This window comes from Macrotis lagotis, chromosome 1 (genome assembly GCF_037893015.1).
Source record: "Macrotis lagotis isolate mMagLag1 chromosome 1, bilby.v1.9.chrom.fasta, whole genome shotgun sequence".
Lineage (NCBI taxonomy): Eukaryota > Metazoa > Chordata > Mammalia > Peramelemorphia > Peramelidae > Macrotis > Macrotis lagotis.
Window position 1 is genome coordinate 272,160,641 of NC_133658.1, and position 22,064 is coordinate 272,182,704.

The window sequence follows — 22,064 nt, forward strand, 5'->3', positions numbered from 1 at the left end:
AGATTAAAATCTTAACTCCCTACCTTTCTCTTTACCATGAAAAGTTTTATATAAACAATTTTTAAGATTTTTATAACCATTTTTATATCATGAAACAATTATCTAACTACATAGGTCCTTGAACAAAGATTTTCCTCCTGTATCTAAGTGTAAATTCCTTCATACACTAAGAACCTCTCTCCCCACCCTAGAATCTGATTAAATATAAGAGTTGGCATTTAAACTTGAATGAATAAATATGCCTTTTTTTTCCATGAAGAGGTTGAAGTCAATTCTAAGGGTAAACAGAGAGGCTTGACAAAAGGAATAAATATAACTATGACTGAGCCGGGTTTAAAAAAAAAAGCTAAGTACTACTGAACTAATACTGTAAGAACTGTATCCAAACTCTACTTAACTTATTCTCCTTGCAATCTTTCTTAAGGACCTCAAGGCGTTCCTGGAATTAGTAAAGATGGTCGAGATGGTGCCCATGGTGAACCTGGGTTTCCAGGTGATCCTGGCATTCCTGGTGCAATTGGTGCTCAGGGAACTCCAGGGATTTGTGATACCTCAGCCTGTCAAGGAGCTGTTATGGGAGGAGGAGGAGAAAAATCTGGCCCTAGAAGCTCATAAAATGTAACTTAAATGGACCAGTGACTAAATATTTGAGTAAACATTAAATTATGAAAAGACAAATTGTCCCACAGATAGACAGTATTCCCTTATTAAATTTAATGAGCTAAAAATTGTACATGGTAATTCAGTTCAATGAAGCACTATGATGAAAGCATTTTCAATACCTTCTATATGCCCTTCTTTAAAAAAAAAAAAACTTAACCTATTTCCTTTTAATGGCAACAAACCCTCCTTCTACTTGCAGAAGGGCTCTGTCCTTTTTAGTATCTTTTCTCCCTACAAATAATTGTCTATTTGTGTACAAGAATTAAAACTTGATTTCATACCTCAACTTGCCATAAGCAATAAATCTAAAACACTTCTAAGGGGGTTAATGTATGTAAATAAAATTTTCAGGGGAGAATTTTTGTATATTTCCATAAATTTCCATAAAATGACAAAGGATTATTTGTTCATATCAAATTTCACTTTCACAAATACTGTGCACATAGCCAAAGATCATGATGGAATCCCAGTTAAAAAAAAAAGGGAGGCTCACTGCATCCGGTAATATTAAACTGGTGATGAAGTATTATTAAAAATAAGAAAATTTTTAAAATTTTGTGATGTCCTATACACACAAAGCTCTAGCCAGATTTACCTCTTTAATACTTATTTTTGTCTGAAAATAAATTGCTACAAATTTGTGAATAACTGATTTTACAGTATTTATTTTAGGTGACTTTGTATGTACTTTAAAACCTGTTGGTGTCATTTGTTGTAATAAATAAAGCCACTCAAATATGAAAGTATTTTAGTTCAAAACACTAGTTTATTATCACATAGAGCAATTACTCTCAATATGAAAATATTCTGTGCATATAAGTAATCAGTTGTTTACAGTATACCATTCATGGGCAAAAGAAGAGAAACTTTTAAAGTTTCTCTTAAAGAGAAAGTTAAGAGAAACTTTTAGAAAGTTTGTGATAAATGGTTTAAAACAGTTCTGTATTTTGCAAACAATGCAAACAGCACTGTGTGACTGAAAATATAATTCCAAGGGGGATAGATAATTGGCAAATTAACTCAAATACAGTATCATTTCCAAACTACTTATAGTCAAGAACAATTTAACTTTGTTCCAATTGCTAAGTGGGCATATTTGAAATATAAATAAAATAAAAGGAATGTACCTTTTAATAAGGCTAAACACAAATCTATATAGATTGTTCAGATATTTTTATAACATATCATGTTAGAAAAACATGATGGATTTCATTGATAATTGGAGAATTACTTACTAATTATTGTCAAGATGCTTTCTTGTTGCTGCTGTTCCCCCAAAGGTCTAAGAGGACACGGAAGAATAAATATTTAATTTTCTAGGTATATATTTTTACAAAATGTATTTTGCCAGTAAGTCACTACTACTGGAATCCCATTAACAAATGTTATCAATATAAAATTAGATCAGCAGAGTAGAATTCCAGAATTGTAGAAAATTGATATGGGTCATCCCTGGATAAAAATACTAAGTATTCAGAGTTCAAACTACTTGATCTCCATAGCCGGGCTATTCTGTAGATTTTCCTGTACTGGACATGCTACTAACGAGTCTGGTCTGGTCAGCTTTAGCCTTCTGCCCGTTTTACCACAAAATACACTTTCAAATTCCTAAAGTCAAGAAATGATAATTAATTTAATATACTGAATTTATGCAAGTAACATTCAGATATAAAACTATTAGGCCTCGATAACAGTAAAACATTTAGGCTATTTACAAACATTTATAAAAATCATTAATATAAATTTTACATGAAATTCTCTTTTAACAGTTTATAAAATAATTAATTCAAATAAATGTTCACATAAGAACAAATGAGAAGTAAATAATTCTCAAACTTATAGTTAGCTTTTAATTCAAATCCTAGAATACAAAAAAATTATTCAGAAAAAGTAATTTATATTTTTTAAAAATAGGCATTTTCCTCTTTATTCATTACTGGTTTTTAGAAAAAGTACCACTATGCAATTACAATTTACTAAGGAATTAATATAATTATTTAATAACACTGGCAGGCACAACCATAGTAGCACTACTAAATATTAGTGAAAAAACCTAAGTTAATACAATTAATGCAGATTATGTGTACCACTGTTTTGTATTTTAGAAGGCACCCTTTATTTTTAAAATCTTTTAAAAACCAATTACCTACTCATCCCCAAACATATTCATTACAATTTTATATTCCAAATATGCACTTTTTATACTTTTTTCTAAATGTAAAGTGCTTCAGAAGAAGCTTGCTACAATTCAAGATGAATTATTTCACATTTCATCTCCTAAGTTACTAGAACTATTCCTCCATGTAAAATGGTATGCATCCAAAGGTTGAAATGACAGCTAATGAACAAAACTGAATACCACTGGGGAGAGTATGGAAGGATTTGCAAGGCAACATTATGAAAGAATCCTGGACTGGGAGTCAGAAGACTTGGGTTCAAGACTCTAATCATTACTAAGCCATTTGGGCCTTGGATAAATCTTTATTTTTGGATGAGCCTTGGACAGGCTTCAGTTTACTCTTCTGTGAAATATGAAGGTTGGACTAGACAGATGGTATCCCAAATGTCCTGTCTTGGCATTAAAATTATAAAATGGTGGTAGGTGCTTTTAACCTTATTATTTGAACTGCTTGGCAAGCACTTAAAAAAAACAATTAGAGATATAATGGCCCACTAAACCTGATCTACAGATATATATTCTGGGAAGAACATACAGTGCTTTGTATTAACGAAGACATCAGATACAGGAAAATATAATTTCTATGTGAAAAGTACTATGTAATAAAATTAATATTTTTTTCATAAAAAAGCTGTTGCTTTTTTTGCTTTCAATAAAGCATGGACTTGGGGCAGCTAGGTGGCACAGTGGATAAAGCACCGGTCCTGGAGTCAGGAGTACCTGGGTTCAAATCCGGTCTCAGACACTTCATAATTACCTAGCTGTGTGGCCTTGGGCAAGCCACTTAATAACCCCATTTGCCTTGCAAAAAATAAAATAAAATAAAGCATGGACTTAAATATTTTTCTGGTGGTGGTTATGAGTGACAAATCTGTTCATCCTTACTGCACTCAACTCCACCCCAACCCACCCCACCATGATGAAAAAAATATGGGACAGGGTAGTATAGGCCAGAGTAAAGCTAGCTGGTCTCATAAACTCTAACCATTTGAATGAACCAAGCACATAACTTTGGATAGTTTTCCCCATTTTACTTGCCTTCTTTCTCTTTCACTGGTAAGAATAAACATATGCATGAAAATAGTTAATGAAAGAGGATTTTTAAATTTATTTTCAATGTCATGTGACCAAAGCTGATATTCATATTTTTTGTAATTATGAGACTCATGCCCACAACTAAGATTGAATTCCAAACTGGCAATGAAGAATATTCAAACTTACTACCTTACATTTATCAATTCAAAGAACTGGCAAACAGATGAGCTATGGCTCATGCACAATCCCAGGTTAAAAAAGTATATCTGCTCTAAGGTACTACTATAAACCAAAATACCACAAAACACTCACTTTAAATACAAATATTTATTTTTACAATTTCACTTTCATTTTAATTAACCCTGTCAATTAAATGGCTTTATGGGATTTCTTGTTTAGACTGAACCTGATGATCAATGTGTGATATGACATATAAATGCAGTGTTCTTCATACATGTGAACAGACCAGGTACATATCTATTCTTTTGTAGCATAAATGGTATGTTATTTCAACAATATGATTGGTACTACTTTCACTGACAACAAACTGAGACTTCTCCATACTTCAATAGAAAATTTCGTCTGTGGTCAAGGAAAATCATCCCCTTGGTGTCCACCTTCTGGTGATAAACCTCTACACATTTAATTGGCATGGTCCTCAGACAACACATGCAGAGTCTGTCACCCTGCCCATACATATCTAGAATAGAAAATGTAAATGTAGAATATTTATCCCTACTTTCATGATACTTAATTTCATATGTAGGAGATAGATAAACTAAACTCTATCTGTTAGAGAAACTAATTATAAAAAGATAAAAATTATAGAACTAAATGTTCCATCCAAAATTAAACAGTATTATAAGAATCCCATTATCATTCTTAAATTCTAGATTCAGTGTCTATGTAAAATTTCAACCTCAGTTGTTGGTAATGCTTTGAATAATTATGATAATTTGATCAAATATAATCTTTGGCCATGTGGCATTTCCTACTCTTGATTCAAGCAAATCACTTTGAATTTCATATAGGGGCAAAGGGTATGGTGATTAAAATTGTGGCCAAAGACATGTATTTTTATTTTATTTTTTAATTCCTAAAGAACCACCACTGACTATATTTTTTTGCTAGTCAAATTAAGGAATAATTTTATCTAGAAGCTATAAAGGATAAAAATAGAAGAAATTTCAGAAGAAAGTTTTCTAATGGCAAAAATCATATAAAAGACTGTTCCAGAGCATTAATACAAAGGGAGAAAAAAAAATAACACTCATACCTACCAAATTAGCAAAAATGATAAAAACTAGAAATAGTTAATGTTGGTGAAATATAAAAATACACTAGTGGTAGAGCTATGAATTTGTCAAAATCTTTTCTGCAAATTAATTTAGAATTTATGAAAGTAAAGTCACTATTTAAACCTTTGACCAAGTGATTCCCCTACTGAGCATTCTCTAAGGAAGTTGATGACAGAAAAAAGATCCTACAATATAAAACGAAATATTCCTAACAGCACAATTTAGCAGCAAAAAAATTAGAAGCAAAATAGTTGCCCACTAAATGGGAACAGATGCCTATAGAACAGTATATGAATGTAATAGAATAGAATAACAGTAAGAAACAAGGATAATAAACTCAGAGAAATACAATAAGCATTGTATAAAGTGATGCTGTGAAGAACCAAGAGAACTATATGCAATGACTACAGTAATGTAACTAAATACTAAAAAGTACTGAATCTATGATGAATTATAATGGATAATCTGCAACAAAGAAAACTGATAAGGAAACATTGCTTCCTCTTCGGTGGAGAGGTAGGGGACTACAGATAAACAATGTGGTGTATGTTATGAAATGCTATTGCTGTGTCAGTTGATTTCCTTTAACTGTTTTCTTTAAATAAGGAAAGGTTAGGTAGAAGGAGAATAAAGAAACTGGTTTAAAAAAGGCAACAATAAAACTTTTTAAAACATGGGTGTATATGACCAATTTCAGATATTGGAAAACAGTATACATATCAAATTATAATGCTAATTATGACCTAGTTCCCATTTCTATTAAAAGCAGGCAAGAATCCCATATCCTTTATATAGGTATTAAGGATATCTAGTAGATTTGCAAAGCTGAACACCAAAAAGTTTATTAAACCAATTAAAGATAAATTTCAAAAGGATTAAAAATTTCACTTAATTAAAAATGAACAAAACTCAATATGCTACAGTTCAAGTAAAACCATATTATAAATTAGCATAATACTCCATATAGACATAAATCTAATACAACTGATACACAAAAAGATTAAATGTGCCAATTATAAAGAAGAAAACCACAGGAACTAGATGAAATGGTGTGATTCATGAGATTTGTGCATGAAATGATGTGATTCATAAGATCTGTACAGTAATATGACAACAGAAAAGGGAAGATGAAGAAACAAACTGTTGGTATCGCCCCAAGCAAGCACTGCCCAAATGAAGAATGTCCTATCTGTTGGTGGTTTATCTGTAGCCTGGACAAGAATAGGCCCTGAATTAGGAGAGGGGATCTTTACCATGATCTAGTTAGAAGTAGCTTAATCTTTTTGATTTCATATTTGCTAAAAAAGTTACCAAATCAGATTCATATGCAAAAATGGGGTGCATTGTTCAGTAGTAATTAGTAGATTAAACAGCATTTCCTTCAATGTAAAGTATTATTTCTATTCTGTTTTACTTATCACTGTCCTATAGATATCCTTATATAGGTCTTCCAGGGCCCAAGCAATCTTTAGTATGACTGACAACCATATTCCCAGAATAGTAGAAGCAAATAATCAAAATCTACAGCAGGGACAACCATTTCAAGGCATAGCACAGTCAGAATAAAACCACCTCAACAATATAATTTTAGTATGAAACAACAAGGAATTGACAAAACTGTCCAATACAAAATTTAGCATCCAATCATCTCTTCTGAGGAAATAAATTTAGTAATTGTAAAATACCATCTACACATAATAAAAGCTACAACTAAAGCACATATAATATGTATATTTATGAGTCATATACTCTAGAAAAGATCATACTAAATCTCTTCTCCCAGGAAGAATTTACTGTCCATACTACTTTGATATTTAACAATTATCACCTTCTTTTGTTAGTATTTTTCCATGTATATAAAATGTCTTTCATTCATTTAAGTTGCAAACTCTCTTAGGACAATGACCCTGACTTACTTTTCTGGTATCATCCCTGTGTAACTACTATTCAAGTAACTGGTTTTTAATAACCAATTAACACTGATAACATATGGTAATTTGGAGCACCAGTTTGATGCATTATTTTACCCTCTAGCTACAATTCTTAGTTCAAGTTTAATAAATCTTAAGTAACAACATCATTAAAGTGTACTATTTCTTGATATTATATCTAATATCTTGATGGCAATATTTCAGAATGTAATATAGGGATCGTGGTCTGAAATTGGTAAAATAAAGAAGGCCAAGCACTTTTAATTATTTGTGGGCTTTTAAAGTGAAATTCTGATAATTTACTTTGGCCTAATTACTAACCTTCTTCAGAGAATCTCCATGTCTTTCCTGAATATATTTCAGGAATGCTGTTGTCCACTGCAAAGTTGTTGCCTTATCAGTCTCAGCATTGCAGAATGGAACTAGAAGATTCAATTCATCACAACAAATCCGAATTCTGCGCCTGCATTCAAAACCCAAAGTAGTAATGAAAGAAACTAAATAAAACTAGTCATCTAAAATGATGTTTCTTTTTAAAAATTTTTTATTATAAACTTAACACTCTCAACAAATACAAACAAATCATTCTGAAGTTTTAAAGTCAGAACTATATACATTTTCATGGAAAAACATAAAAAAATGTATTTTTCTATAGTCCCTTCTCATTCTATTTGTGTACTTAAAGTTGTCTTTACTGTTTTTTTAGATGATATTCAATGTGTATGTTGTTGTTCTTATTGTGTTGACCTTGCTCTGACCATCACTTCATATAAAATCTTTCCATTCTCTTCAAACTTATTTTTATGGCACAATAATGCTCAGCTACATTAACAAAGCATAATTTGTTCAGACAGTCTCAATTTGTTGCACATATATATATATATATATATATATATATATATATGATTACAAGTAAATCATCTACAAATATATTTTTGTACAGATTATTTTTTCTTTTAATGGTATCCTTAGATATTTGCCAAGAATGAGAATGCTGAAGACTAGCAGTCTCAAAGGTAACATTTGTATAGCTCTATATTTTAAAAAATTGCTCCTTCCAAAAAATCTACACCAATTTACAGTCCCACAAACAATGTAGCAGAGTTTCTGTTTCCTGGTAACCCAACCACATTAAATTCTAAATAATTTTTGCCAGAGTGCTAGCTGTAAGGATAGTATTTTAAAGTTGATTAATTTATTAGAGAAATTGATGTGGTTTTTTAATATTCTAAACTTTTAAATTATCAACTACAGTTTTCAAAGCCTGATATTTAAATACTAGAATACCTCAACAGCACTTGGCACATAAAAGGCACTTAATGTTTGTTGGACTGGGTTAGATTAATCTGTATAAAATTTTTAGAAAGTCAAAATTTATATAGTAAATACTGTCCATTTTTTAGAAGTTAATTAATGCTTTCAGGTTTATAGGGTAATATAAAATGGTACTAAGGTACTACATAGCAATCAAACTATGCTAAATGTAGACCTGAAGTATTGGTTTATCTCTAAAGATATTTTGTATTACAGACTAGGAGGAATGTAGGATATCCACAATCTACAGAAATATATTTATTTATGGTATCACTTACTAGAAGTAAAGTTTCATTAACTTGCATTGTATTTCTAGACTACATTGTAACTTCCATATTTTTGGTTATCAGTATCCAGAGTCTTAAGGATGCTGGTACTGTGAAAATGTATATGACACAGCCCCATTTGCCAATCTGCATATTCCTAGCCTCCCCCATTATGTAAGTGAGCAATTCACTAGATGCTAGAGGCACAACTGAGGTTCAATTGAATACCCAGGTAGGGAAAAGGTTTTTGTTTTGTTTTTTAAAGATTGGACTTGTGATTTCATCAGTGCATGGCACTCCCAGTGTGGAAATTCCTTCCACTGATGCAGGTCAACAACTTCTCTGCAACCTACTGTATAAAATTGCCTGAGGCAATGAGAGGTTAAGTGACTTCTGAATGTCATGGGGGCAGTATATGTCAAAGGGAGGACTTGAACCCAGGTCTTCCTGACTCCAAGGCCAGCCCTCTATCCACTAAGACACCTCTCAAAGTATATATTTCTAATTATTTATACAAAATTTACAATCTACTCAAGTCCTGAAGTGATTACTATATGCTTATGCCCTACATGGCTCCATGATGTCATCAATGTGGGAATTCCCTCCACCAGTGCATATTGAAATGTCTCATCTTGGCTGACTCTTGTTCATATATCCTTCTATGAATCCTCCATGGAAGATTTGCATAAAAACACCAGAGGTCTTCTGCTAGGTCTTTAACTTCATATGGGTACCAGTGTTGCATGGGAACCAACCAGATGGAAGACTCACATGACAGTCCCACCTCCTTTTCCAAGTATATATTTGGTAGATGGTATGTTACTGTACTTCTCATCATTGACAGTATGCACAACCTACTTCACACACCCACTATGAATCCCTCCAATGCCCTTTGGATCACCCACAAGAATTATTCTTCAGAGACTGAGATATTCCGTCATTCACTGTCACATAGCATCACCTGGAGAATATTGGTATTAAAAATATGAGTTTGTATGTCAGGGAACAGCTTGGGATCGTGGAAAGCATTACATAATTTCCCAAATGCAGATAAGCACACCTTCCTTCTGTTAAATTCTGGACTCGGAAAACTATCCATGTGTAGTGCCTTATTCAACTAGTGACTAACTTAATGGGCTGACCCATCCACTTACTTATGTTTTAAATTGGGCAATATGTATTTTATCCACTTGGCTTATCCTATGTAGATTTCTTGACCAATCTCTTTTGCAGTTGTGAATTTCATTTTAGAAAGTTGTAATATTTTGAAGTTTTAGTGCAATCAGTTTAATATCATCCATAGGGACTCAAGTCTTCTTTTTGAGGTTGTGTTCAGGACATCTTCAATGATGGTAGTAAAAACCTTTGCTAAGTTTATTTTCCCTAGTTTATGTTTCACTTGATCATTGTTTCATTGGACAAAATTACCTCAGTGGTTACAGCTATCAAGGACTCTCATATGATCATTATATACTGTTTGTGCAGAATTTGAAAATCTGTATTCTGTTCTACCAAGTCAAATTATTTGGTAATAAGATGTAGATGGGTCTTGTATTCTCTACACTATTCAATCAGTAGTATGAGTTTAAGAGGTAATAGCTTAGAAAATGGTCTGTGAATCTTCCTCACCCCTTTCAAACTTTTGTCAAGGGCACCCTTAACAGGTTTCATTCTCATAAGGGTTTCAAAGCAATAATAAAGTAGGAAAATGAGTCAGTAGATGTTGATGACTGTTCTCTTTTCTTGTAATAGTATCACTTATGATTTCCTCCCCTGCTCTTTTGCTTGGCCCCCCATTTTATAAATAATGAAAATTCTTTAGTTGCCTCCTAAGTTGTGTTGCCTCAAGCAGATTTCTTCTGTGTATGCTTCAGCATATTCAGTCACTCTTCCCAATGTTATTTTCTCAAGTGCCAGTTCTTATTCTTCATCAAGTACTGAGATGCAATGACTCCAAATGTAATAGGTTCTTACTGTAACCAATGAAAAGCCAAGATCATGATAGAATGGTTGGCAAATCTGTTGCATGTCTTTGTTGTATTCCTTCTAAAAATGCTACTGGGATGAACTGGTGCAACTGGCTTTCATGAAGACTGAAGACTCATTTTTCCCATTTGCTACTTTTGATAGTCTTGTGAGACAATGTTATAGGTAACCTCCTCCATGCTTTGTATATAATGTTCTGTATTTGAGCATAAAGTGAATGCTGAAATTGCCCTTGGCTGTTATGATTCTGCTTCAAAATTTCATCAAATGTCTTCACTAGATGAGGCAATTTTAGGGCTTAAACAATAACTTCTTAATATATTTATTTTGATCTTCCTCTAAGAGACGGTGACAAATCAGAGCCAATATCTTGTCAATATCTTTATCTTTAGTCACTCCCCTTTTTTCAGAGTCCAAATCTTGTTTTAAATAGGTTGGTTTTCAGTTGCTGAAACTGCATATAGTATTCTTAGTTTAATCCTTTTTTTCAATTTGCTGTTGATTTTGATCTTTGCTCTAATTGATGCTTCAACTCTACAAAGAGTAAAAATTCAAAAATGACTCAACAGTCCCTCCTATAAGATTTTGGTCAATTTCACTTTCTGTGACATTCTTTGGGGTACAGCACCTCTTAACTCTTACCCTATAGAATGCATTCATTGAAATACAGAGACTCTTAATTCCAAACCATATGTTGTAAAACATTTTGTAATCCTTCCCCATGTCCACCTTTATAATGAAGTCATATTGAGTATGGTAACCTACATGCATATCCATATGTATTTATACGTTTGAGTACACAGAGATATATTGACTTAGTTAAGAAGTTTCTTGTCATGTTTATTTCTTCATCCTCTAGAAATCTCTTTTTCCAATGCCTTATCAAGATATGAGGATGTTCTTGAGTTCTCAAAGAATTTATCAATGAAGTACAAGCTCTGTCAGATTCTGCCAGGCTAGAAAGTTTTCAAAAATGATCCTATGACAGATCACTCTTACTGTAAAAGGATCAGCTTAACTAAGAACACAAAAAGCTCACTACAAGCTGGCTAACCATTAGGTCATTAGTTCTTTGGCCATGACAAGCCATGAAACAAAGAAAAAAGCAAAATGATCCTCAGTCCTAGGCAGCCTTCTCTCAAGTCTGCAGTATAAGGGTGGCCAAATGACAGAAAAGGGGAAACAGAATGCTAAGAATCACACTATTTTCATGCCTTCTACAAACATCAACTTAACTGCTGGTATCTTAAGCACAAGATCTTTGTCCATCAACTGAACTGATAAGGGCAGAAATGAAACAAATCCATATTATCATTCTTGTTGTAATAAAAACAATATAAAGAATATAAAGAATTTGAAGTTAAATGAAATTATGCCTCACAGCTCTGCCTGAAGAGCCAAACAACAGAATTGGAGATGGCTTCATTGTGTACTTACAGGCAAGAAGAAACATTTCATGGACTTGTGAAAGCAAAAGTACAATGGTTATTGTAAAAATAACTGTAGCTTATATGTACCTGATGTAGCTCTCCTTTATAATGGAATTAATTTGCTTTAATTTAGAATTAGAACATGAACATTCAGTTTTTGTGATTATACATCTTTGTCTTTACACAGAGATGACAACACGATGACATGGAAAGTAAATTTGAAATCAGGAATGATCTAGGTTCAAATACCACCTCCAATACTTACTAGCTGTGTAAATCTAAGTCACAATCTTTTTAAGTATCAGTTTCCTTAACAGTAAAATAGTGATGATAATAATTGTAGTACCCTCTAACAGGATTGTTATGAGAATTAAATGAGCTAATATATGTTCAAAGTCCTTTGTAAACCTTTAAATGCTATATGAATATATATTCTTATATTTATAAGCAAGATGGTATTTGAAGGATCTGTGATTTCATCAATGTGGCTACTGCCTCCCCAATGCATATTCTAATCCTTCTACCAACCAATTGGTCAACAAACATTAATTATGCCTCTTCTATGTGACAGGTACTGTGCTAGGCACTGGAGAAACAAAAACAAAAATGAAACAGTATCTGCCCCCAAGGAGCTTACATTCTAAACAGGGACATATTTTATATACATATGTATTTTTGTATATATAAATACATACAAGATAAATACAAGATTTGAAAGAAGCATTAACAGTTGGAGAGATTAGGACTTAGAGAGTGGAACTTTGAGGGAATCAAGTGACTTTTTAAGAAATAAAGAAGGGGGGGGGGCAGCTAGGCAACACAATGGATAAAGCACCGGCCCTGGAGTCAGGAGTACCTGAGTTCAAATCCAACCTCAGACACTTAATAATCACCTAGCTGTGTGGCCTTGGGCAAGCCACTTAACCCCATTTGCCTTGTAAAAACCTAAAATAAACAAACAAACAAACAAACAAACAAACAAATAAATAAATAAATAAGGGAATACATTCTAAGTCAGCACAAAGGCAATGAAGCTTGAATATCCTATGTGAAAAACAATAAAAAGGCTATTTTGGGCTGAATCAGAGTTGGGGGGGTGGTAATATAAAAATCTGGAAAAGTTAAGTTGGGAAAAAGCCAAAAAGGTTTTGATTACTAGAGCAGTTCACATGTTATCTTAAGAGTAACAGAGAGTCAGTGAAGTTTGTTCTATATGAGAATGACATAGGAAGAGCTACACTTTGGCACCTCTGTATGATGAACTGAAGAGTGAAAAGATTTGAGGCAGGATTCAATCCAAGAAAGTATTAAAAGAACATAAGCAAAAGGTAACAAGTAATAGTGGCTATATGAGTGAAGGGATCGATGTAAAAGATATTGTAAAGACAGAAGTGACAACTTAATATGTGGATGAGAGAACAGGAAATCTATAAACTTTAATTCTAATGCACTGAACCTGAATGATTGAAAATAAAGATGGTGCTACTTGATATTAACAAGGAATTTCAGAAAATAGGTAGGTTTGGGGATAGATTGAGTTCAAGAGGTTGCTAGAGACATAGGACTGAAACTCAAGAGACACTGGGAGTGGATTTACAATTCTGAGAAACAGCTGCATAAAAAAAAAAAAAAACAAGTGAGAGAAAAGAAAGTCCAGGACAGATACTTGGGGTATACCCATTAATAAGGAGGCATGATATGGATGCTAAATCAGCAAGGGAGCCTGAGAAAATGACAAAGTAAGAGGAGAATCAAGAGAACAGTGTCATGGGAAGTCTTTGAGTTGCTAGCAATCAAAAAGCACTTAATAAGCTCTTACTCTTATTACCAAGCATTGTGCTAGGTGCTAGAGCTACAAAGATAAAATTAAACAGTCCTTGCCATCAAGGAGTTTACATTCCTTAGGAAAGACAGCACATAAATATATGAGTACATGCAATAAATACACAAAGTAAATGCAAAGTAAGTTGGGAACTGGCTAGGGCACTAGCTATGGGGGAAACAGAGAATAAATCAGTAAAAGCCTAATGTAGAATGTGGCATCAAAGTTATGGTCAAAAAATTAATTATACTGTAGTCACTGTCCTCAGACACTGTCCTCATTCTTCATAGTGAGACCCAAAGTCTTTTTGAGTTTTGAAGGATTTATAGTGCTTGTTTGAAAGACTTGCATAGATTTTGAGAACTCAGAGCCAATGCCATTTTAGAATGATACACTGGAATCAAACTTCAGTGAAGAATATCAGTATAATTTTAGAAATCAATTAAAAATAGCCAACTCGTTTTATGGGAGGAAGAGATTCATGAGGAAGATGAAAGGGATTAGGAATATGAATACAGTTGGATTTATGTAATCTAAGAATTTATTTTACTAATATTCCAGATAGTAGTTTCAACCTTAATCTTTATCATTTTACCAAAACTATTAAATAACAAAATATCATTGCCTTCCCATTAAGGTCCTAGAAAGCAGGAAATGATTCAAAAGCTCTTTGATTATGAAAAATCAATATTTTAAAAATAATTTTAACAAAATCTACTAAATCATATAACTTACCTTCTATCTCTTTCCATTCGATTATGTCTCTCCCTGCGCTGAGAGCGTCCACCCTGTTGCCCACTTTGTGTCTGGTCACCTAGGCTTGATTGTGTGGATTCTGCAGACTGCCAAGCACCTTGTGAAGTTGTGGTGCTCTGGCTTTCTCCTACATTTTGAATTTCACCAAGAGCTCTTCTTTCTACATTTGTGTCCAACTGACGCATTCGACTGCGATTTCTTTTATTTATTGCTTGTTTACATAACGCTTCTTCTTTGCAAAACAAGAAAAAAAGTAGTACTTTAATTTTTTATTCTCCTTTTAAATGAATTATTAATATATTAATCCTTTATTTTTTCTGCATTATTAGATTATGTATTAAGTACAAAATAGAAAAACATTATTTTATAGTTTGAATATAACAATGCAAAACTAATGAATTAACTTAAAAGTACAGTATGGTACTTCTGTAGTAAAAATGCTACTTCCTTGTAGCATTGAAATTAGCTGGCTGCCTAGAACTAAATCTGAAGCCCATTTTATATTATACTTGGAATGTCTCTCTATTAACAATGAAATACTTTTGCCACCACAGTTACTATTTTTAGAAAAATCTTTAGGTTCTTATAGTACATATGCTGAAATTGTTCCCATTTTCTATTATTCAAAGTAAATAAAAATTGAATACCTAAATATACAATTGCTTTTTCCAAAAAAAGAAAACATCTCTTTCCTTTACTAAAGCACAATATAATATTACTACAATTGTTATTCTTACAACAATTTTTAGAAAAGAGAACAAAATCCTAAAGGGCATGAGATTTAATTCCTTCATACTCTAGAGATCTTACCACAAACTAATTAGAGGCACAGATCTTGAATTCATACTTATTCTTTAGAAACCGGTCAAGTCTCATTATGACGAATTCCATAGAATTATTTCCGCCTCCCCCCACCATAATAAATTCGGTCTTTCAGTGGTTCTCATTTGATAAAGTAAGAAAAAGAGGTAGCATGGCAAACATCTTTATCCTATCCCTTTCCCTAAAAGCACTAGAAATTTTGATTTATTGGATGGTTTTTAAAGTTTAAGCTTCCCTGTCCCCCCCCACACACACACACACACACTGAAAAATATTTGAAGTGTTATGGGTTGAAGAATAGGATGACCCCTGACAACTTCAAATTAGGTCAAATTTGTCTTGGAATAAATTTGCATAAGTTTATGTCCCTTTATGATCTTTTTCCCAACATGGCTTTCAAGTGCCCCATGTCTGTACATCTATTAAGCTTATACCTATATCAAACTATAAAATTTCTTTAACTTATCCCCAATAAAAATGTCCATTATCTAAGTATGAATCTCAATTTCTTATTAGGAAGAAAGCATTCAGACTAATCTAATTCACAATAAGATCTGAAAACTGATAATCACCTAAACATCTCATAGGGATTTATATTTCATTAGATGAAAGCATAAATCTCTAACAGGTAGATTTGCCCTATGGCAAAATAAAGTAAAGAATTTCAGGGTCATATTTTTAAAAAACAGGTCCCCATCAAAAGAACTTTATTAGTACAAATGCAGGAAAGCAGCAAAAGAGGAGTTGCAAAGAATTCAGTTATAACTCTGCAGCTCTCAATGAAAATTCAAAGAACATTTTAACATACTTTCAATGTACAGAGTCCAATTATTCCACCAGAAATGAAAGTACTTGGTTCTATTGAAATGTCAGAGGAACCTCAAATCATTGTTAAAGGTCAGTCTTATGATTTCTGGGGTTAAAAGCTTTTTTAAACTAAGTACCTTATTGCAATATCTACTAAAATGACAATTTACCTGCAGAGGATTTCAGACTCATATAGAGATGGAGAGAAAACGAAAAAGGAAGAACTATGATGTGCTTTTAAGTAACTTGAAGATAAAAACTATTTTATAAAAAAAATCATAGCTATTTACTAACATCACTATTAAAAAGAAAAAAAGTCCAACAAGTCAATATACTGCTATTCTAGGTAAGCACAATTCAAATAATCAAGCTTGAAAAAGAATGCTCAAAATATGAAATATGATCACTTTAGGGACATAGTAGGTAGAAGAGGGATAGGAATCATTGATAAAATGCTTAAAAGGTTTCCCAGTAATAGGAAATTGTTGTGTGACAAAACTGACGTCTAATTCAATTTTTACGTCTACTGCCAAAGAAACTTGTTATCTTATGTCATATATCTTACCTCCTACTTTAATCCAAACCTGCTCAGGTAAAGGCTTGTTTCTACTGCCTAAAGTCTGTTTAGTAGATTCAATTTCTTGCTGGTAACAGAAAGAAAATGCTCTGGGTAACCCAATATCTTGATGTTTGGCAGCTTCAAGTATAGAACATGAGTTACTAGAACTCTGGAATATAATGAAGGAATAGCAATACAATTAATTTTATTATCAATATGCATCTTAATCTCCTCTCTGCTGCCACAAGTAAAACGTACTTTAACATGAAGTAAATACCAATAACAGCATTTATGAATATACAACTTTGAGACTTTAAATTTGCAAACTAAATATTGTGGAGTCTAAAATATTCCCCAAGTAAAAAGTTTTGTTTATCAGATCCAATGAAAAGAATACAATCCATGAGGCCTACTTAAGAGAATTTTTAATAAAATCTATCAAAAGTTCCTTCACAAAAATCCTATTCTAATGCCTTATTCTGGCATAGGCGTGACCCTAGGTACTTAAGGAGTACATGAGTGGAGCACAAGCTCTGGCAGTTTCTATCGAGCTGGAAAGGTTTAGAACATGATCCTAGGAATAGAGTGTGTCTGCTGTCCAAGGGCCAGCCCAGTTAAGTATGGAAAGGCTCATCACCAGTAGGTTTGGCCACCTTAGGTGAATTCTTTGGCCATGGCAACCCATCAAAAGTTAGTACTTCAGAGCTTCACTAATCATTTTCCCTACCTGTGTTTGTGAAAGATTAGAATTCCCAGCAGTAGAACAGGCATTTGCAGTAAATAATGGGTATGTAAATTGCAAAGCAGTAGTAGCAGCAGCAGTTTTATTTTTCACTAATGTGGTACATTTGTTTTGCTGCTGATGAAGAGGAACATTCATTAGTTCAGATGGATGTCGAATAAGGGTTACCAAACTGCCAAAACAAAAAGGACAACCCAGAAAAAACAAATCAAGAATATGCAACTGATACTCTTCCAGACATATTTTAGCCACTGACTGATAGATCACACTTGATTTTCTAAACACAGGTCAAACAGTTACTGTTACCGACCTTGGTTAGCTCAGTGACTGGTGCTCTTTCTCCCCTTACGCTTCACTAAAAGGGGTATGGCATTCTAATTTCTTATTTTAATGGTTTCAATTATTCTTCTCTTCAGAGTCAGTGCAAACAACTCAAGGCATATCTGTTACCTTCATTTGCTCTATGTCTTCACCCAAACCACTGATGAAGGGCTGAAGTGAACAAGTTCAGGCTTAAGTGAAAATGGGCAATGACAAGGTTAATGGTTTGGAGAGCCCTTGCTGAATACAAATCCTGCCCCAGAAAGTAGGCCACTCATTTCAAGTACTATTAGAAATCATAACTTGCAATAGGTTCTTAATGTTTAAATGAATTTGTTGAATACAAGAAATAAATGGGATAATTTCAACTTAATGCATTTTGGATTATTTTAATCTGTCATTTCAAAAAATCTGAAAAATCTCCACTGATACAAATCAGCAGTTCATAATCTTGGGGCTTTGCTTTAAGGATAGTTTAAGTGACTTGCCCATGGTCACATAATATTTATTAAGAGGAAGAACTTGAATTAAGTTTTCCTTTATCCAAGGCTGCTTGGACATCACCAACTAAATCATTACCCTGTCTGTACCTATTTGAAATATATGTACAAGTACATACATCCATGAAAATATCTGCAATGAAGAGTAATTTCAGAGTTCATTTAACCTTAATTTTGTACAGCTTTAAATTCCTCAATAATATTAGGACTAATAATAATAGGACTATACAGCTGTTTTTTTGCCCATGTAAAATGAATGGGAATTGGAGCAATTATTTGGGTAAGAAGAAAAGCCCCTCAAAATTGTAACCCTAGTGGCATGCTGAAATATTTTCGTGCAAAGAATTTTTGTCAAGATCACCTCAGTCATTTGTTTCCTTTTGTGTACTGTCATAGACTAAAGTTCAAACTATAAATGACAATGTTTTATGCAATCTTATATTTTTTTAAAAGTACTAGAATCCGAATATGCAAAAATTGTTGTTTTACTAGCACAATAACAAAAAAACCCACCCTTTTTGAATGTATCTTTAACAGAATTATCTTGCTAACACTAAGTAAAACATTGCTTTGTAGCTATGACAATTTTTTAATTTGTTAAAGGTGTGTATGTAAACAAAGTAGGCATCCACTGGTTAAAGAATGACTAAACAAACTATGATATGTGAATGTATTGGTATAGTATGAGATCAATAAATGGTGAATATGAAGAATTCTGGGAAAGGGAAGTCAATGAACTAATATAGAGAAAAACCAAGACAATGAGAACTAATTTAGTGCTGGATAACTATGATGACCAAGGTCACCCCAACAAGGTTGAGAAAATTAGTATGGGAGAATGTGTGCAATTTGCATGAACTGCTGGACATGATTACTGTGCTGATTTTCTTAAACTACTCTCTTCTCTCCCCCTTTTTCAGTATTTTTGTATGATGAGAATAGGGAAGGGATATATTTGTAAATGAAAATGATGTAAAAACAGATGATATTAATAAAAAAAAGTGGTATACTGGAAAGAACATGGGAGGAGGAATCAGAAAACCTAGACTTAAATTCTAACTCTTTTCACTTCCTAGGTAAGTCATCTCAGTTATTATAGTACCCACCTCACAGAATGTCTGAGGATTTGAATGAAGAGTAAAGCATTTTGCAAAACTTAAAAATACTGTATAGATCTATTCATATCTCTATTATTGGTGTGAACCTAGGCAAGTCACTTCACTTCTGTTTCCTATTTCATTTTAAATTTTATTTAAATAAATGGAGAATGTCCTCTCCCACTGAGGTGGGGGGGGCAGGAAATTTTAAAATATTTGCACTCTCCCTCACAGAATTCAAGGAAGGCGCTCTTGTGAGCTGCAAAGCACAATGTGAGGGAAATGTTTAAAAAAATTTTTTATGGCATAATTACTTTAAGCATGTTAGTTTTAGATGTTCTTGACATTTTTATACTCAAATTCAAGAAAAATATATTTTGAAGCAACTTTTAAAAATCTAAGAAATTAAAAAAAAAAAAAGATCTGAAACACACTTGTTAAGGGTAACTCCAGATTCCTGAGGCTCTTGGCACCTGGGAATTTCTGTCTGGATACTGTTGAATCTGTCTTCCAGCCGAACTCGGACTGCAGATTTAGATCTAGTTTCTGGCACTGGAGCCAGATTTTCAACAGCTATATTTTCTTTATTGGGTCCACCAACATTTTCTCCATGCTTAACTCTTACCACACTGTGGCCAGTGACCTCTACAGAGCTACTGTTGGGTGTTTTCTCTACCTGGTTGGCAACTGTCACAGGTAAATTGGATTCACTGAGCAGCATCATTCTCAGCTCTTGGAAATCAATGTGTCCCAGACACTGGTTTGAGCCCACAAAGCTGCCATCAGAAGTCAGGCCTGACTGGCAGATGACTGGGTACACTGACTGGCTCCCCGTGCTGTTGGAGGAGTAGTTGGGCTGGCTGGCGCTGCCGGAGGCTTGGTACTGAGCCGGGCCCGAGGGGTTGCTCGCGGAGAAGAAGGCCGAATTCAGCCGGGTTTCCAGCTCCCCTTCGTTGGCCTGGGCCTCCATGTGCGAGTAGAGGATGTGCTGCAGTTGGGTGTACTCGATCTCCGTCATCTCCACCAGGTTCAGGTCCGTGGTGGTGAAGCTCAGGCCCTGCTCCCCGAACGAAGTGTCATTGGAGGGGCCCTCGGCCGCGGGGGCGGGGTCGGGGGCCGCGGCGCCGCCCGCCGCCGAGGCCGCCGCCGCCGCCGCCGCCGCCGCCTGAGGGGTGGACGCGTGCGGCTCTCGGGGGGCCGGGGCGGACATGGCTCCCACACACCGGGCCGGCCTGGGGCTGGCGGGGCTTCCGGCGGGCCGCCCGCGGCGGAGGTTCAGCCCGCCGAGGGAGGGGGCGCAGGGGCGGGGCCGGTCCCCGACCCCCGCCCCGCCCCCGGCTCGGTCACCTGGACGGCCCCTAGGCACCGGGCGTGGCGGCGGCGGCGGCGGCCACTCGGGCGGCGGCGGGGGGAGGAGCCTGCGCGGGGCGGCCCGGGGGCCCCGGTCCCGCGTCGGGACTCCCTGGCAGGAGGCGCAGGGGAGGGAGGGGGAGGGAGAGTAGAGGGAGGCAGGGAGGGAGGAGGAGCGGCGGCTCGCGCCTGGGGGGAGAAAGAAAACGAGGGAGGGCCGGCGCGCACCCCAGGGCCCGGGACGGCGGCCACGGCCGGCCGCGCGCGGGAAGCCCACCGAGGCGAGCACAAGCTCCCGTTGGGGGAGGGAAAACCGCTGCCTCCGGGCGGGGCCCAGCACGCGTGCGCACGCACGCCCCGCCCCCTCGGCCAACGGTAACCCCTGCCCCTGGACGCCGGCGGCGCCCGCCCCCCGTTACCCGCCGCCCCACTGGCCCGAGGGGCGGGGCCGGCCGGGTTTCTTCCATCTCCCCGCCCCCCCCCCCCCCCCCCGGACTGACCAACCGCCCGATCCACCAGCCCGCGGCCACGAGCGTTTCCGGGGACCCAAAGGGGCAGGGGGAGGGGACGGGTGTTTGTGACCGCAGAGATTGGGAGAAGGCCCGGGCTTGGGGCCGGGGAGAAGGGGGGAAGGTGCTGGCCCGGCTTCGGGGGGGGGCCGTGCCTGGGCGCAGCGGGAGGGGGCGGGGGCGTGCCTACGGGGCGGGGTTGCCAAGGGAGACGGGGGAGGGGGCGCGCGCCCGCAGGCCGCGGCTGCCGAGCGTGGATGCAAACGAGCCCCGGACGGGAAAACGCTTCCGCGCGTGGTGCGAGGCGGCCGGACGTCTGGAACGTGTCCCTGCGCGTCACGCCGCGCCACGCCGCGCCGGGCGGCCGAACCACGGAGCCTGCGGCGGCTGCGGGGGCCCTGCCTCCCCGTGGCTCAGACGCCGAGAACGGGGGCCGGCGGGTGGTTTGCGGGAGGGCCGCGCGGGAACGCCGGCCTCTGCTAGCCGTGATTTCTGCCCATTTTGCAAGAAAAAAAAAAAGCTTCAGCCAACCCCCACATTGCAAATCGCCCGCGACAGCAGCGTCACTCCAGCCCGCACTGCGCAGGGTCGCCATGGTAACGCTGAGGGCGCCCACCTCGCAGCTTCAAGCCTGGGGAAACCCAGCGCCTTCCTCCGCCCCTCCGAAGCCCCTCATG

General features: G+C 36.4%; 2 protein-coding genes across 4 annotated transcripts in view; one reads left to right on the forward strand and one right to left on the reverse strand.

Moving 5' to 3' along the window:
• The window catches only part of COL9A3 (collagen type IX alpha 3 chain), a 106,861-nt gene extending 105,428 nt beyond the window's left edge, over window positions 1–1,433 (forward strand). The window contains exon 38 of one of the 2 annotated variants that reach the window (XM_074210443.1): window positions 425–1,352. In XM_074210443.1, the coding sequence (XP_074066544.1) occupies window positions 425–615 (191 nt within the window). In that variant the 3' untranslated portion in view covers window positions 616–1,352. Of the gene's footprint in view, window positions 1–424 lie in introns of both variants that reach the window. The other variant, XM_074210444.1, reaches the window with a different exon arrangement.
• TCFL5 (transcription factor like 5) lies at window positions 1,410–21,245 on the reverse strand. Of its 2 annotated transcripts, none has more exons than XM_074210445.1 (6): window positions 19,963–21,245; window positions 17,596–17,782; window positions 16,875–17,037; window positions 14,660–14,912; window positions 7,428–7,569; window positions 1,410–2,271 (listed from the first exon to the last, which is right to left on the reverse strand). In XM_074210445.1, the coding sequence occupies exons 1-6, from the start codon at window positions 20,736–20,738 to the stop codon at window positions 2,149–2,151; spliced, it is 1,644 nt and encodes a 547-aa protein (XP_074066546.1). In that variant the 5' UTR covers window positions 20,739–21,245; the 3' UTR covers window positions 1,410–2,148. The 2 variants fall into 2 exon arrangements, with proteins under 2 accessions (XP_074066546.1, XP_074066547.1); XM_074210446.1 differs by having other exon boundaries at window positions 14,660–14,909; window positions 19,963–20,625.
• Between the last annotated feature and the right edge of the window lie 819 nt (window positions 21,246–22,064).